Source organism: Mytilus galloprovincialis, chromosome 7 (assembly GCF_965363235.1).
Source record: "Mytilus galloprovincialis chromosome 7, xbMytGall1.hap1.1, whole genome shotgun sequence".
Taxonomy (NCBI): Eukaryota; Metazoa; Mollusca; class Bivalvia; order Mytilida; family Mytilidae; genus Mytilus; species Mytilus galloprovincialis.
Genome location: NC_134844.1, coordinates 31,505,221 through 31,518,648, shown reverse-complemented (window position 1 = coordinate 31,518,648; position 13,428 = coordinate 31,505,221). Strand labels below are relative to the sequence as shown.

The window sequence follows — 13,428 nt, the reverse complement described above, 5'->3', positions numbered from 1 at the left end:
GTTTAACATTGGAACTTCGAAACATTTTAAGAATTATTTTTCTTCTGGAGAAAAGGAAACTCCACTTTTGAAAAATTGTAATGTAGGGGTATTTATCAATTTTTTTTTCTGTTGGTACAATAAAGTGGCTACCATAACATTTAAATGGAAAAGAAATCCAATGTAGTTGTACTATTTCACTCATCCAAATAATACTTACCATATCATACAAGGATCCTGTAGTAAGCTTGCCTTTGATTGGGGGTGTCATGTCAACAACAAAACGATGAGAAATCATTGCACATTCACCTGACTCATCAACACCTTGAAAAATAAATCTTTTTACTAAAACTTCAAGGAATCATATATTTTACCTAATTCATTCTTAGATAGTATAATGATTTGGTTGGAAATTTGTCTGCTCCTGTAAATCTTATATCACAACTTAATCTTATTTTCTATAGGAATTTACCCTTCCTAAAACTAAAATCGGGTTTATGTTTAGATATTTCAACATGATTTGCCAGTTGTGTAGCCACAGAACTGTCTTCCAATTATCCCCTGCTTGGCACACCTTTTATATGTACATGGACAACACTTTTATAATTTATCTTTTCAGATTGTTATCTTACAAGAAATGTATGCAGAAGAGGTACGACCACAATCGCCCCGTCATAGAACTATATATGTCAGGTTGGTTCGTCTCTTTAAAATTCAATAAAGCTTACACTACAGTTGACGTAATAAGATACTACTTTACAAGCATGCAACCATTTCAAGACTTAGTGCAGCAAAGTGTGGAGAAGTTATGCATCACAGGATCTGGAAAACTAGAGGCTCTTAAGAGTCTGTGTCGCTCACCTTGGTCTATGTGCATATTAATCAAAGGACACAGATGGATTCATGACAAAATTGTGTTTTGGTGATGGTGATGTGTATGTAGATTTTACTTTACTGAACATTCTTGCTTCTTACAATTATCTCAATTTATAATGAACTTGACCCATTAGTTACAGAGGAAAATATTTTGTCAAAATAAACAAAAATTTACAAAATGTACAAAATTGTTAAAAATTTACTATAAAGGGCAATAACTCCGCAAGGGGTCGACTGACCATTTTTGTCATGTTGACTTATTTGTAAATCTTACTTTGCTGAACATTATTGCTGTTTACAGTTTATCTCTATCTATAATAATATTCAAGATAATAACCAAAAACCGCAAAAATTCCCTAAAATAACCAATTCAGGGGCAGCAACCAAACAACGGGTTGTCGGATTCATCTGAAAATTTGAGGGCAGATAGATCTTGACCTGATAAACAATTGTTTTTGAGTTATAAGCCAATCACTGCATTTGACCCCTATGTTCTATTTTAAGCCATGGGGGCCACCTCGTTTGGTTGGCCAGGTCACGCCACACATCTTTTAAACTAGATATCCCAATGATGATTGTGGTCAAGTTTAGTTTAATTAATAACGGACGACGGACAACAGATGCCAAGTGATGAGAAAAGCTCACTTGGCCCTTTCGGCCAGGTGAGCTAAAAATTGGCTTTAACACAAACAATTAATGTAAATAAACGGAATGAGTATTTTATTATATTAATTGAGAATTGTAAACTCTTAATTCTTACCTATTACCCAAGCAAAATAACTTTCTCCATGTTCCAACTCTAGATTCTCGAAATTGTAATAGGTGTTTTCGTTTATGTTTGTGATAGAGAACTGATTGTATAATCTATCTCTCTCTTCTTTAGATGCCTTGCCACCTCCAATCTAACAAAAACAAAAATATCATAGAATTAATCATGCTTGACTTAATTTAATTACATGTCAAGAGTTGACACACATAATCCCTAAACCTTTGGCAATTTTCAAAACTATTTCAAATAGCAATGAACTCTTTACTTCCGATAAAGGTCAAATAAATGTTGCAAGAAGTTAATTTTCCTTCATGAACAAAATAACAGCCTTCACATTTTTTTCTTACCCAAACACTTCAAGTTTTTATAGGATTTCTCCAGCTTATTCCAGCATGAGCTACATGTACTTAATACGGTAAGAACAGTTTTGATTAATTGCAAAAATCAACTACCTTTTTTACCAAATTTTCAAAGGCTTTTCTCCGTGTCAGCAATTAAGAGCAATAGTCATAGGTATGAAATGTTTACCTTTAACATATTTTTAAAATAATTCTACTCCAAACTGAAAATAAAAGATAAATTTGTAAATTTGTAAAACGAAAAATCCTGCATGGAACAACTGTAATAAAATTCCATGTTTTTCAAAAGTTTAAACCTTTTCAACTGAAATTGAAAATTTCGGCATGAGCATATATATAAAAATTCCTAGCATCCAAATCAAATTTTGTCCACCATAATGCACAAAAAAATAGAAAGAAATGAGTCATGAAATTTTAACCTGACAACTGCATTGGAGTTAAGGTAGATGGGGTGTTTAAATAACAATCTATATAATTTTTTAATAATTTGCCAAAAATACATGTATCGTGCTTTAAAAAAAAAATGGGTCACGGGACTTATTTTTACGCTACAGGTTGTTCAAAATTGACAGATTTTGTATAGATTATGCATGTAAAACACAATTTTCTGCCATAAAACAAAAACTGCACTATAGAATTATGAGATAAATATGAGAAGATAGCTTTAATAGTATGCTTTCAGATAAGTAAAAGAAAAAATGAAGTCACCGGACCCGTTTTCTTGCTACATAATAAAATAGAAAATTTCCTAACACATTCTATTGTAAAAGTACCTTCATCTGAATAAATTGCCCTTACATTTGAGTTACCCCCTCTTATGTGGCAAAGTTTGAAAAAAATAATCAAACAAAAGTTTCTGTTTTTTTGTAAGATACAACCATAAAATATGTTAAAACATCTCATTTTCTATATTGAAATGAAAATTCTTGAACATGATTTACCTACTACTCTCAAAATTTGCACATTCTATCAAAGATCTAGACCGAAGTTTTCTGGTATTTCAACATCCAAGAAGGAGGAAGACACCCTATCTACTTTAAGTCAAGTCGATATGAAATGTCAGATGGGCATTTACTACTGATTTTGTTTTCTAATATGATAATGTATAGACCAAAAAATACTATTACACTAAATCTTTTTAAGAATAAGCTTTTTGTCAAATTTGATGCCTCATGTTCCATCTTTAAATTCCAACTAATTAGATAATTTGGCATTATCTATACATGTCGATGTTATATCTTTCGAAAAAATTGATAAAAAAAATAGGCATAACAATAAATTTTAGTTTAAAAAATCTGTCATCAACCTATAAAATAATCAGATACATATAATTTCAAAATGCAGCTATTTTTTTTACCTCTAATTTAATGAATTTTTCTGATTGTAATTTTCGCCTTAAAAAGTACAAAGAATGAAATAAGTTAGGCATTTCTAACTTTTCCTTTTTGTTAGTCAAAGAATGTTTGTAATTTTAAATGTTTTCAATAGAATAAATATATACATGAATGTTTACAATTTGACCTGCAATTCTACTATTAACGTTTTGAGATTAGAGTAAATTCAAAAATTTCCGATTTGTGCACACCAAGTTTAATTTGTGTTATATCAAAATAGGAAAAAAACACATATATAATGCATACATAGAGTTGACAATCGGTCCCATTGGCCTCTGAATGGTTAGATAATGCAACATAATACATTAATATATCTAGTTTAGACTGGAATCCTTCAAACTGTACTCCAACTTGTGTTCTGTTCTTTACAAAATCTGCCATTATCATTTTCCCAGCTAGAAAATACAAAACAACCGTAAGATGATTGGTTCTATAGTGTGCTAGTGACCCAATAAGGAATTTACTGACCTATATATATCGTATTAGTTCACAAACACATGTTGTAATGAGTCTACTGACTATCGTAAACATGTGGTATTAAGACTAATGGCCTATCAAAATGATTAAGTCTTAAATACTTAGTATATCAACCTACTTCCATTTATTACAAAAACAAATGCCAAAAATTGCAACGCGTTAGCTTTAAATGTGTTTTATTAGTTTATTTAAATCAATAGTTATCAATTTATTCGTCGGTAGATATAGATACCTGTTAGATTTATCCTCAACACCATGTTGTTTTGGAATAGAGACGTAACACCACTATAAACAGTGTATTGAAATAAGTTAAGCTTACAACCCTTTACACATATTTTGTATTACATTTTCCAAGTCTCTTTTTTCAGCTACTTTACAAATCTTAAAATCAATCGTATTTTCATAACAAAAGAGGGCTTTAGGTTTAGGTTACTAATTTGTAGACCTCATCAGCGGTCTCTTTTTTTTTTAGTTTTTCAAGACAATGTCTTTAAAGTCACAACAAATTTCATAATTGTCATGTACACATAACAAGGTAATTGAACATTTTGGTCATGATGCTTTATTTGTAGAAACTGCTTACAATTCTCTATATCTTTTAAAAGCTTGAAATTAACTGTCCTCATTTAAGGGGTGTAACTAGTGAATTGGCAGTCCTAATAATTTGATATACAACGCAAATCTAATCGTGCTGACCGGCTAGTTTAAAGTTTTCTTTTGTAGTTTATTTTCTCTCGTGGACCGTGTAAATGAAATAAAATCTCTACTTTAACATTCAAACTAGAAAGATCATATCATAGGGAACATGCTCACTAAGTTTCAAGTTGATTGAACTTTAACTTCACCAAAACCCTGAACTTCAACTTCATCAAAAACTACCTCGACCACAGACTTTAACCTGAAGCGGGATAGACGAACGGACGAATGGACGACGGACGAATGAACGGACGGACGAACAAACGGACGCACTTACCAGAAAACAGGATGCCCATAAATGGGGCATAAAAAATGTATGGTGGGTGATGCCAAAGCTAAGACTTATTTATACAGAATGGATTTAAAAGGCATCTAACAGTGTATAATAAAAGGGACAAAAGTGCGAGAAATATCCAACCTATTTTCCCAACCAAAATGATAAGCCACCTTTAAAAGGTTTTATCATGTATTGCCCTCTTTAATAAACATTTTGACTGTTATTTCATTTTAGGTTAAATATCTTTAAAAGCTTTGATAATTACATGTAAATCGTTAGACTGAATAAGAATTATAAACACAAGATACAAATTAGACCCTTTAGCTGTATTTTTTTTAAAGATTGTATAAGATTATATTACGGAAATATTAACATACTAAACACAATTTCAATATCAATAGCAAGGAGTTTAAAGTTTTGATTTAAAGTCGAAAAAAACATGTTTTGGAATTTTTGTTAAATCAGAATGGCAAAATAGGACAAAAAATACTGTCAATAGGTTCATATCAATGGTTTGTTTTTCACTTGAAAGGGCAGATTTTAGAAATTTCAGTATAGTAAATGATCTTCGTCCATTAACAATGTCCTGTTTCATTATTTTTTTCTATTTTGTATTGACAAATACCTGCAATACTGCCATCAAATCCAACACGAAATCCATTAGATGTCACAGTGGCAATGGAGTAAGATGCACTGTAGGCTTTAACAGTGAAATAATACAATCCTGAACCAGGAACCAGATCAAGGTTGTAGAAGGTAATAGATGTATTTCTGCCAACACTAGTAAATGGTACAATGTTATCCCTTGTTTTAGGAAATCTTCTGTCAGTTCCCACAGCTACCTCATAGTAGGTAACTTGTTGGTTATCATTTTGTTCCTCAAGTATTCCTTGGTTTACATGAAGTCCAGGATTTCCTTTAAATGAAAAATATAATCGAAAAATAATGACATTAATTGTAATAGACTGTTTTGATAGTCATTACGTTAACATAATAATTGATAATAAAAAGGCGACCTTTCAAGGTGAATGGTTTATCATCTGATAACTTTTACACACCAAAGGGAGGTAGATCTTGACATTGTGTACACTTTTATTTTTGCCTTTATGTATCTTTTATGATTTTCCATGTATTACTAGTTGTCATGTTCCTACATACTAACCTTTATATAGCTTTCGAAATTGCAGTCATGGTGTTTGATAGAGAGATTGTTTTTTTTAACAAAACCAAACATTTGTGGAAATAATAAAATGCAATGATGTCATCATTTTACAATGAAGATACCTGAAATAACATCAAACTGTGCTTTAGCGGCAACAGGCAACCCAAAACTATCCCAATTAGCTGATACCCTTGTCCTAGATGGCTGGAAGTTAAGGTCATATCCAGTTATATCTCCATCAAATACTTTCCCAGGCATAAGTGGGTCTTGTTGAATTGTTACACCATTAGATCTTATAATATATGTGTAATTCAAAGCATTTGTTACTTTTAGTAATGAATAGTACAAAGCTCCACTTTCCATGTGTAGTTCATCATTCATTCCAGAGTTCCTCACTTCAAAAAAGAATCATATACGTATATACAATATAAGTACATTGTCAGAAAAAATGAAAATTCGACTTGACTTGTTTGTTAATCTTGTCTTTCTGATCGTGTTATTTATTTTAAATGTCTACATATGTTTCTAGTTGTTTAGGGTAATAGCTGAAAACGCTCAAATTTTCGGAAAACGATTTGAACCGTTATTTGTTGATTATTCGTGCTATCTAGAGTGTCTATCTATCTATTATAGTTTTCAAGATAATATGTCAACATTGCAATTAATGTGTAGTGTGTATTCAACAGCAAGGATTTTAAGGAATGTTTTATAATTTATCTTCTTCACTTGTGGTCTGTGTATCCGGTAGGATAACTTAAAGTTGTACATGAAGAATGTGAAACTTACATCCCATATCCAGCCATTGCTGTATGATCTTGCCATCAAGTCTTTGTACCTGCCACTCATATTTCTTGACGGAACAAGGATCACCAGACACAACCCATGATGCTCTGTACGTGTCAGAACTTTCCTGAAAATCTCTGAGAAATATTTGCATAAAATCCATAAGTAATTTGATATCTGTGTATATAACAATATGTCGTTTTAACCTTATCAGGATTGATAAATCATTGGCTTTATAATGTTAGGCTATGAGCATTTGTGTAGAAAACATTCAAGAAAAGATCATCTGCACTGTCTGTTGAAATTGTACAGGTTTTAATTTCAATTTTAATTAGCATTGCATTTGATTTTCATTTGCATGATATAAGCGATGTTTTTTCTTTTTCAAATTGACGCGTGACTATAATCATAATTTTAGTAAATTAGTTGCCATTTCTTTTATCTGATAGAAACATTATGTCTTTCAAGGTTTGACTCTGATAAAAATCTCAATTGTTTAACGACAGGTTATCAACAGAAGACAGATACCAATTGACGGCAAAGGGTCAATGAGTGAAAAAAAATCAAAACAACAAATAAAATTGAGAATGGAAAGGGGGAATGTGTCAAAGCGACAACAACTCGACCATATAGAAGACAAAAGCCGAAAACTACCAAGGGGCCTTTAATGTAGCTAGAAACTTCCGCACCTGGAGGCGTCCTTTAGCTGGCCCCTAAACAAATATGTATACTAGTTCAGTGATAATGGACGTCATACTAAAGACTACATGCATACAACTGGAAAAACAACAAAGCAGTTATATAATTTCTTGTAAATCCCAAGTCAGATGGATTGAGATATCATGCTTTACAATGTTCTTTTGCTCCACTAATGAATAACCAGCTTCCAATACTTACACATCTCCTATTGAGTTTCTAAGAACGTCATTTATTCCAATATGAGACACAGGTGGTAGTCCTTGACTTAGATACGATAGATGTAATCCATTTGATGTAGCAACACTGGCTAATCCGGCTCCATTTTCACCTTTAACTGATACATACACCTTAATGAAATAAAGGAAACGTTTTTCAAAATAGTTAAATATACTTAAATACTTAAAAAAAGATATATTCAAAATAACAATTTAATTTCATTTCGTTCCAGTTGAACAAAAGGATTTACTACACATTTTTATCAATAGACAGTTATCATTAAATAACGTAGATATTACAATTTATAGGTTTTTTTAGCACAATCATCCCCCTTTTCTTAAAACACTGATAAACAATAGCAATGCATTTGAACAAGATCTGTTCAGCATAGTCCTTCATCATGGTTAGTGTCTGATAATTATAAACTGCGGATAACCTTAACTGTGACATTCTCGCTGGTTTTTACACCTACACGCAACCTCATCATTTCATTAAAACTGTACATCAAAATGTTATGAACAGGCAAGTATATATTACAGACAGTGTTATTCAGTTTATAGTAACTATTACTCTATTTATTTCACTTGACTGGGCGGGGTTTAACCGGTTTGCTTATAATACACCAGTCCATCTATATATAGGTGTTTTAGGATAAACTCATAAATGAAGTGTCCAGGCATTCTTTTGTAAATTCTTTTGATGACACTGGTGATTAGAAAGAAATCGATAATAATTATAACGGCAACCGTCCTTATCACACACATCTTCAAATAGGGTGTCCTTATGCAAATTAAAACGTAAGCTCGTCCCGATCAGTTGAAATAACATTGGTAATAGATAAACCGCATTGCGGTTGAATAGATTTTGTATTTTTATCAGATATTTTTCACATGATAGAATCATCAACAACATTTTTCAAGTTGATAATTTATAGATATTGTTTAGAAGGAGGATATTTTGATTTTGCTACATGGCAAATGTGCAGAGTCATGATGTTCATGATCATCATCAGCATCCTCATTGTATCATATCAAGATCAATAGGTTTTTTCTGTGCAAATAATTAAATATGTTATAAAGCAAATCAAGCTTTTGGATGGATCGAAAAATTTACCGTTCTATGTCCCATTAAATCAATATCAGTCACTGTATGATATTGGGCATCTATTGGTATGTCAAAGAATGACATTATTTGCCCTCCTCCAGGAGTTGTGCCTACTGCTATCTGATATCTGAAATAAATATCAAACATTGAGATCTTGTATTGAAGAAACCATAAAATTGGGATATGTAGAAGCGTAATAAAATGATATAACTAAATAATAAGCTACCACCAAGTAACAAATATTCCTCCAACCACTTAATTATACACCAATGAAAACGTATCAATGTGATATAATAAAAAATATTTATCAATGAGACTACAAGAAACAAGAATTGTCCATAGTACACAGATGCACCAATCGCAATATCATTGTTCAGTAGACCGGTAAATTGGAATCCGTTCTCTCATTTGGCATTGCTATTAGAAAGATCACATCATAAGGAACATGTGTACTAAGTTTCAAGTTGACAGGACTCCATCTTCATCAAAAACTAACTTAACCAAAAACTTTAATCCGAAACGGAACAGACGGACAAACGAACGGACAGACAGATGACGAACGGACGGAAAGATGACGAACGAGCGAATAAACGGACAAACGAACGAAGAGACGAACGGACGCAAAGATCAGAAAACATAATCCCTATAAATTGGGCATTAAAAGGAAGACACTATTAAGTTAATGATATACACTTTTGTTGTAACATACCTCACAATTCCTGATTCATAATCACTGAATGGTTGCCAAGTTACTGATACAGTTGATAAAGATTCTGAACATGTAGCATCAAGCAAATCACACTCTGCAATATAAATTATAAGTGTTCAAATTGTTAAAATCCCAGTCTTGCACGCAGATATGCACATTTTTTCATGTATATCACATGCCTAATTAATAAAATAATAAGAAAGAATGAAAAACTGAGGTTTCAACTTCATTAAGCAACAATGATCTTTGAAGAATTTAGGTTTGAGCTTTCCTGATGATATTGTCAATCCAGAAAAATGATTCGATGTTCAAAACACAGACTATTTATTAATTATGTTTGAATATATGATGATCTTTGAAACGCGCGTCTGGCGTATATATAAAATTTAGTCCTTGAATCTATGATGAGTTTAATTATAGCTTCTGTTTACTTTTCAATCGAAAGGGAAGCCCTTAATTAGAAACAACCGTTGTTTCTTTATATATTAGGACAATACGGATTTGTTTATTTACAACTTCCTACAAAATAAAGACTTTCAAAAATGTTTGACTCTTCTGATTCAGTGTCGATGGAAGTTGGAGTGCCAGGAGAGAACCACCAACATTCCGAATGAAAGTGACAGTTAAGATTGAATTTGAACACACCTGCCACGTTGGGGATGGATTAGGTTCGAATTCACAACATTTAACAACTCTGCCACCAGAGCCCCGAAAATGATAAAATATAGATCTATATTAAGTTTAAAGGTATTAAATTGATTGAATTATGTCCATTAAAAAAACCTGTTAAAATATAAACAGTTGTTACGTAAGAACTGCTACAAAACATATATATATAGTTGTCATGTATACCATGAAGCATGCATTGATTTGAAATTGTATTACTTTGCGATAGAAATGTACTTGTATTACTTTGCGATAGAAATGTACTTAAGGAACAAAACAGATCCCCTAATACGTCCAAAACGAATGGTCAAAAGACCAACATTGTTGCTTTATAGATATGGTATAAAATCAGGTCAGCTGAGCTCTACGACTGCTGATATTTCTAAGACAGCATTTTACTACATTTACCGATACTTTTGTATATCTATATACAAAACAGGCATTTGTCGCTTTCCTTTGATAATGTAACCCATGCATGTAAGATGATGGTTCTATACTTATACTCGTGTGCTTACTTTCTATAGATAATTCATATGGATGTATGAATCAAACATGTATCGGTGGGTTTGCAACACTTAGGTCCAGTTGCAATTTGTTTAGAAATGTCTACCTGTTGTGCAAGTGCAATTAATTAGCTGATTGTTTATGTGGTCTATGATGTTGACAATCATTAAGTTTTTCAATATTTCTGAATCTGTAGTTCAATTACTTGTACAATTTCTTTTTCCAATATCCTATCTGAACTTTTGACAGATATATGCATGCGATAAAGTTTACTCTTACCTTTTTCTTCATCACATACTTTGGCATTAAGGTTGACAGTAACCTCGTTATCTGTTACATCTAACCTGTATGTTGTATGTAAATCTATAACTTTACCATACTTTGGTGGAGTGGTATCTATAGCGATTGATCCCGAGAAGCCGTACGTTTTCAAACCAACCATGTTAACGGCAGTAACAGTAACATAATACGATTTACCATGTTTCAGTTGCTTCGTGACTCCTAAAAATAAACTTATCTAGTGTATACGTAGTTGTGCTAATCATGTAATTTGAACTATGCTATTGTTATATGTTTCATTTAGATATATTTTTGCAATAACTAACACTAGATGTTAATTTTAAATTTTAGCATGCGTTTTAACAACTGTGTTTTAAATGTCAGTAATTTAACTTCTAGGATTTATAAAACAAATTTCAGACCTAATTAAAGTATGTGCTTGTCCAAAGACGGTGCCTGTATTTCAGTGGTGTTGTTTGTTGCCACATATCAGATTTCTTTTTTGCTAGGCTTTCACAAGCTATGGAATAATGTTTACCTTGAATAGAATGTTCTGTAAAATACCCTGGAACCTCCATAGAATAAACATTAGAAGCACCTTGTTCCGAGCCCATCGCAACTATAAATCTGTGAACAGGACTTTCACTGTCTAGGAATCCTGTCCACTTACAATAAATAGGAACCAATATCTGCAGTAAAGGAGGATAGTGGATTTATAATGGACAATGCTATTTTGGTATTGTTTACATTTGATACTCAAGTATCATAAATATCAGCTAGTAATAATTTCCCATTTTGAACTCATATGATATAATATAAAGTCATTTAATAGAAAAAACAAAAGATATGGGGTATCCATCCATTACAAAAAAAAAGAACCTGCACAGCACAAAGATACAATATTCACACAAAAATCAAAATAAAACAGCGCTTTTACTACTGTTATATCAAAGGCATCACTCATTGCAAGTTTAAAAAGGCCACTTGCACTGGCTTGAGCGAAATTATTTGCTTAAATAATTTGGTTAGAATTTATAAGATACAACATCACCTAAATGGACCCGGTAAAAACATACTGGAAAGAAATACATGTTTAAAAACAAATAGTTCCTACGCACCATAGTCAATCTTATACCATGTAGGATATATTTTAGTATTTAAGGTACCTGATAAAAAAAGTATGGTTTGTTAAGTAACTGTTTATAAAATTCATCTATATGAAAAACGTAATACAGTCGGGATATAAAAAGTAAAATCACAAAAAAACTGAATTCCGAAGAAAATTCAAAACGGAAAGTCCCCAATCAAACGGCAAAATCAAGAGCTCAGACACTTCAAACGACTGGATGAAAACAGTCATATTCCTGACTTGGAGGAGTAACACAGAAGTAACCAGATTGTTAATTGCGTATAATGTTCTCTTTGAATCTATCACTTATGACCTTAGGATGCATCACAAGTTGTGTAAATTGTATTTTAATAGTACTTTACCCATGTCCAAATCTCAAAAACTAATTAATATGAAGAAACAAAAACAAAGCGATTCGCTTGAAATTTGAAAATCACTAAGACAGCCTTAATAGACTAATCATATTCTGCAATGCATGCACCACCATCATACAATTTCATACTTATTCAAAATGTTTAAATCACGAATATGACGCAATATGTAATTATCCAGACCAAACGACTCGTAATATATCAGTACATACTCTGCTTGAGTTCTGGTTAAAACAGTTCACCATCAATATGAATTATTCTTAAATACTTTGAATATGTAACCACATAATGACTTGGTGAATTACGTTGTTTAAACATTAAAAGCATATATAACTTACCCCTACATACTCAGGACATTTAACAACACCTGGACCTGGTGATGTTGTATCAAATATCACACCACCTGATATAATTCGGCCTACTAGACCGGCTTCATTTTCTGCCCAAATACTGATAATGTTTGGTTTCCCTACAAAAACAGAAGAAATATTTCGTGTGATTTTTCATTATTAGAGAATGAATCAGTGACTCGTGTCCTCTTTGCTACACTCACCAATTTTAAACATCCATAACACTATTTCTTAAGTTAAACGAAAGTGAAGCCACGTGAAAGATACACTCTGTTCTGGACAAAAGGACATTTTTATACAGTTTATATCGCACTGATAATAGTAAATTTGCAAGTACCATAAACAGGTATAACATGAAAATATGCCACGCCAGAATTACCAAAATATTCGACATATTTTGAAACAAACAACTATGTTTAAATATAGACTTCTGTCTGGTATGATCTTCTTGACTTAGCAATTAAACAGTAGTTCTACATCTATAACTATTTATGTCATTATATGGAATTTCAAAATTTCTTGGTCAAAAACTGAACTTTCTTGGTAGTAATTCCAGATGATACTTCTGATATACACAATTATTAATGTTGTACATTTATTCATACCTGACAGATCTGGTAATACTGATG

At 32.0% G+C, this 13,428-nt stretch overlaps 1 protein-coding gene and 1 long non-coding RNA gene across 2 annotated transcripts in view; both read right to left on the bottom strand.

The window, feature by feature from the left end:
- Positions 1–10,961, bottom strand: part of LOC143084181 (uncharacterized) — a 41,018-nt gene extending 30,057 nt beyond the window's left edge. The window contains exons 1-11 of the mRNA XM_076260591.1: positions 10,950–10,961; positions 9,998–10,019; positions 9,501–9,594; positions 8,801–8,918; positions 7,670–7,818; positions 6,776–6,909; positions 6,112–6,384; positions 5,453–5,743; positions 3,624–3,772; positions 1,616–1,757; positions 200–303 (exon numbers count right to left, since the gene is read on the bottom strand). Coding sequence (XP_076116706.1) covers positions 200–303; positions 1,616–1,757; positions 3,624–3,772; positions 5,453–5,743; positions 6,112–6,384; positions 6,776–6,909; positions 7,670–7,818; positions 8,801–8,918; positions 9,501–9,594; positions 9,998–10,019; positions 10,950–10,961 — 1,488 coding nt within the window. The remainder of the gene's footprint in view (positions 1–199; positions 304–1,615; positions 1,758–3,623; positions 3,773–5,452; positions 5,744–6,111; positions 6,385–6,775; positions 6,910–7,669; positions 7,819–8,800; positions 8,919–9,500; positions 9,595–9,997; positions 10,020–10,949) is intronic.
- A 24-nt stretch (positions 10,962–10,985) lies between these two features.
- On the bottom strand, positions 10,986–12,881 carry LOC143082756 (uncharacterized). The gene is made up of 3 exons (XR_012980466.1): positions 12,788–12,881; positions 11,488–11,638; positions 10,986–11,171 (listed from the first exon to the last, which is right to left on the bottom strand). It is a non-coding gene; the product is annotated as an uncharacterized LOC143082756 (long non-coding RNA).
- Between the last annotated feature and the right edge of the window lie 547 nt (positions 12,882–13,428).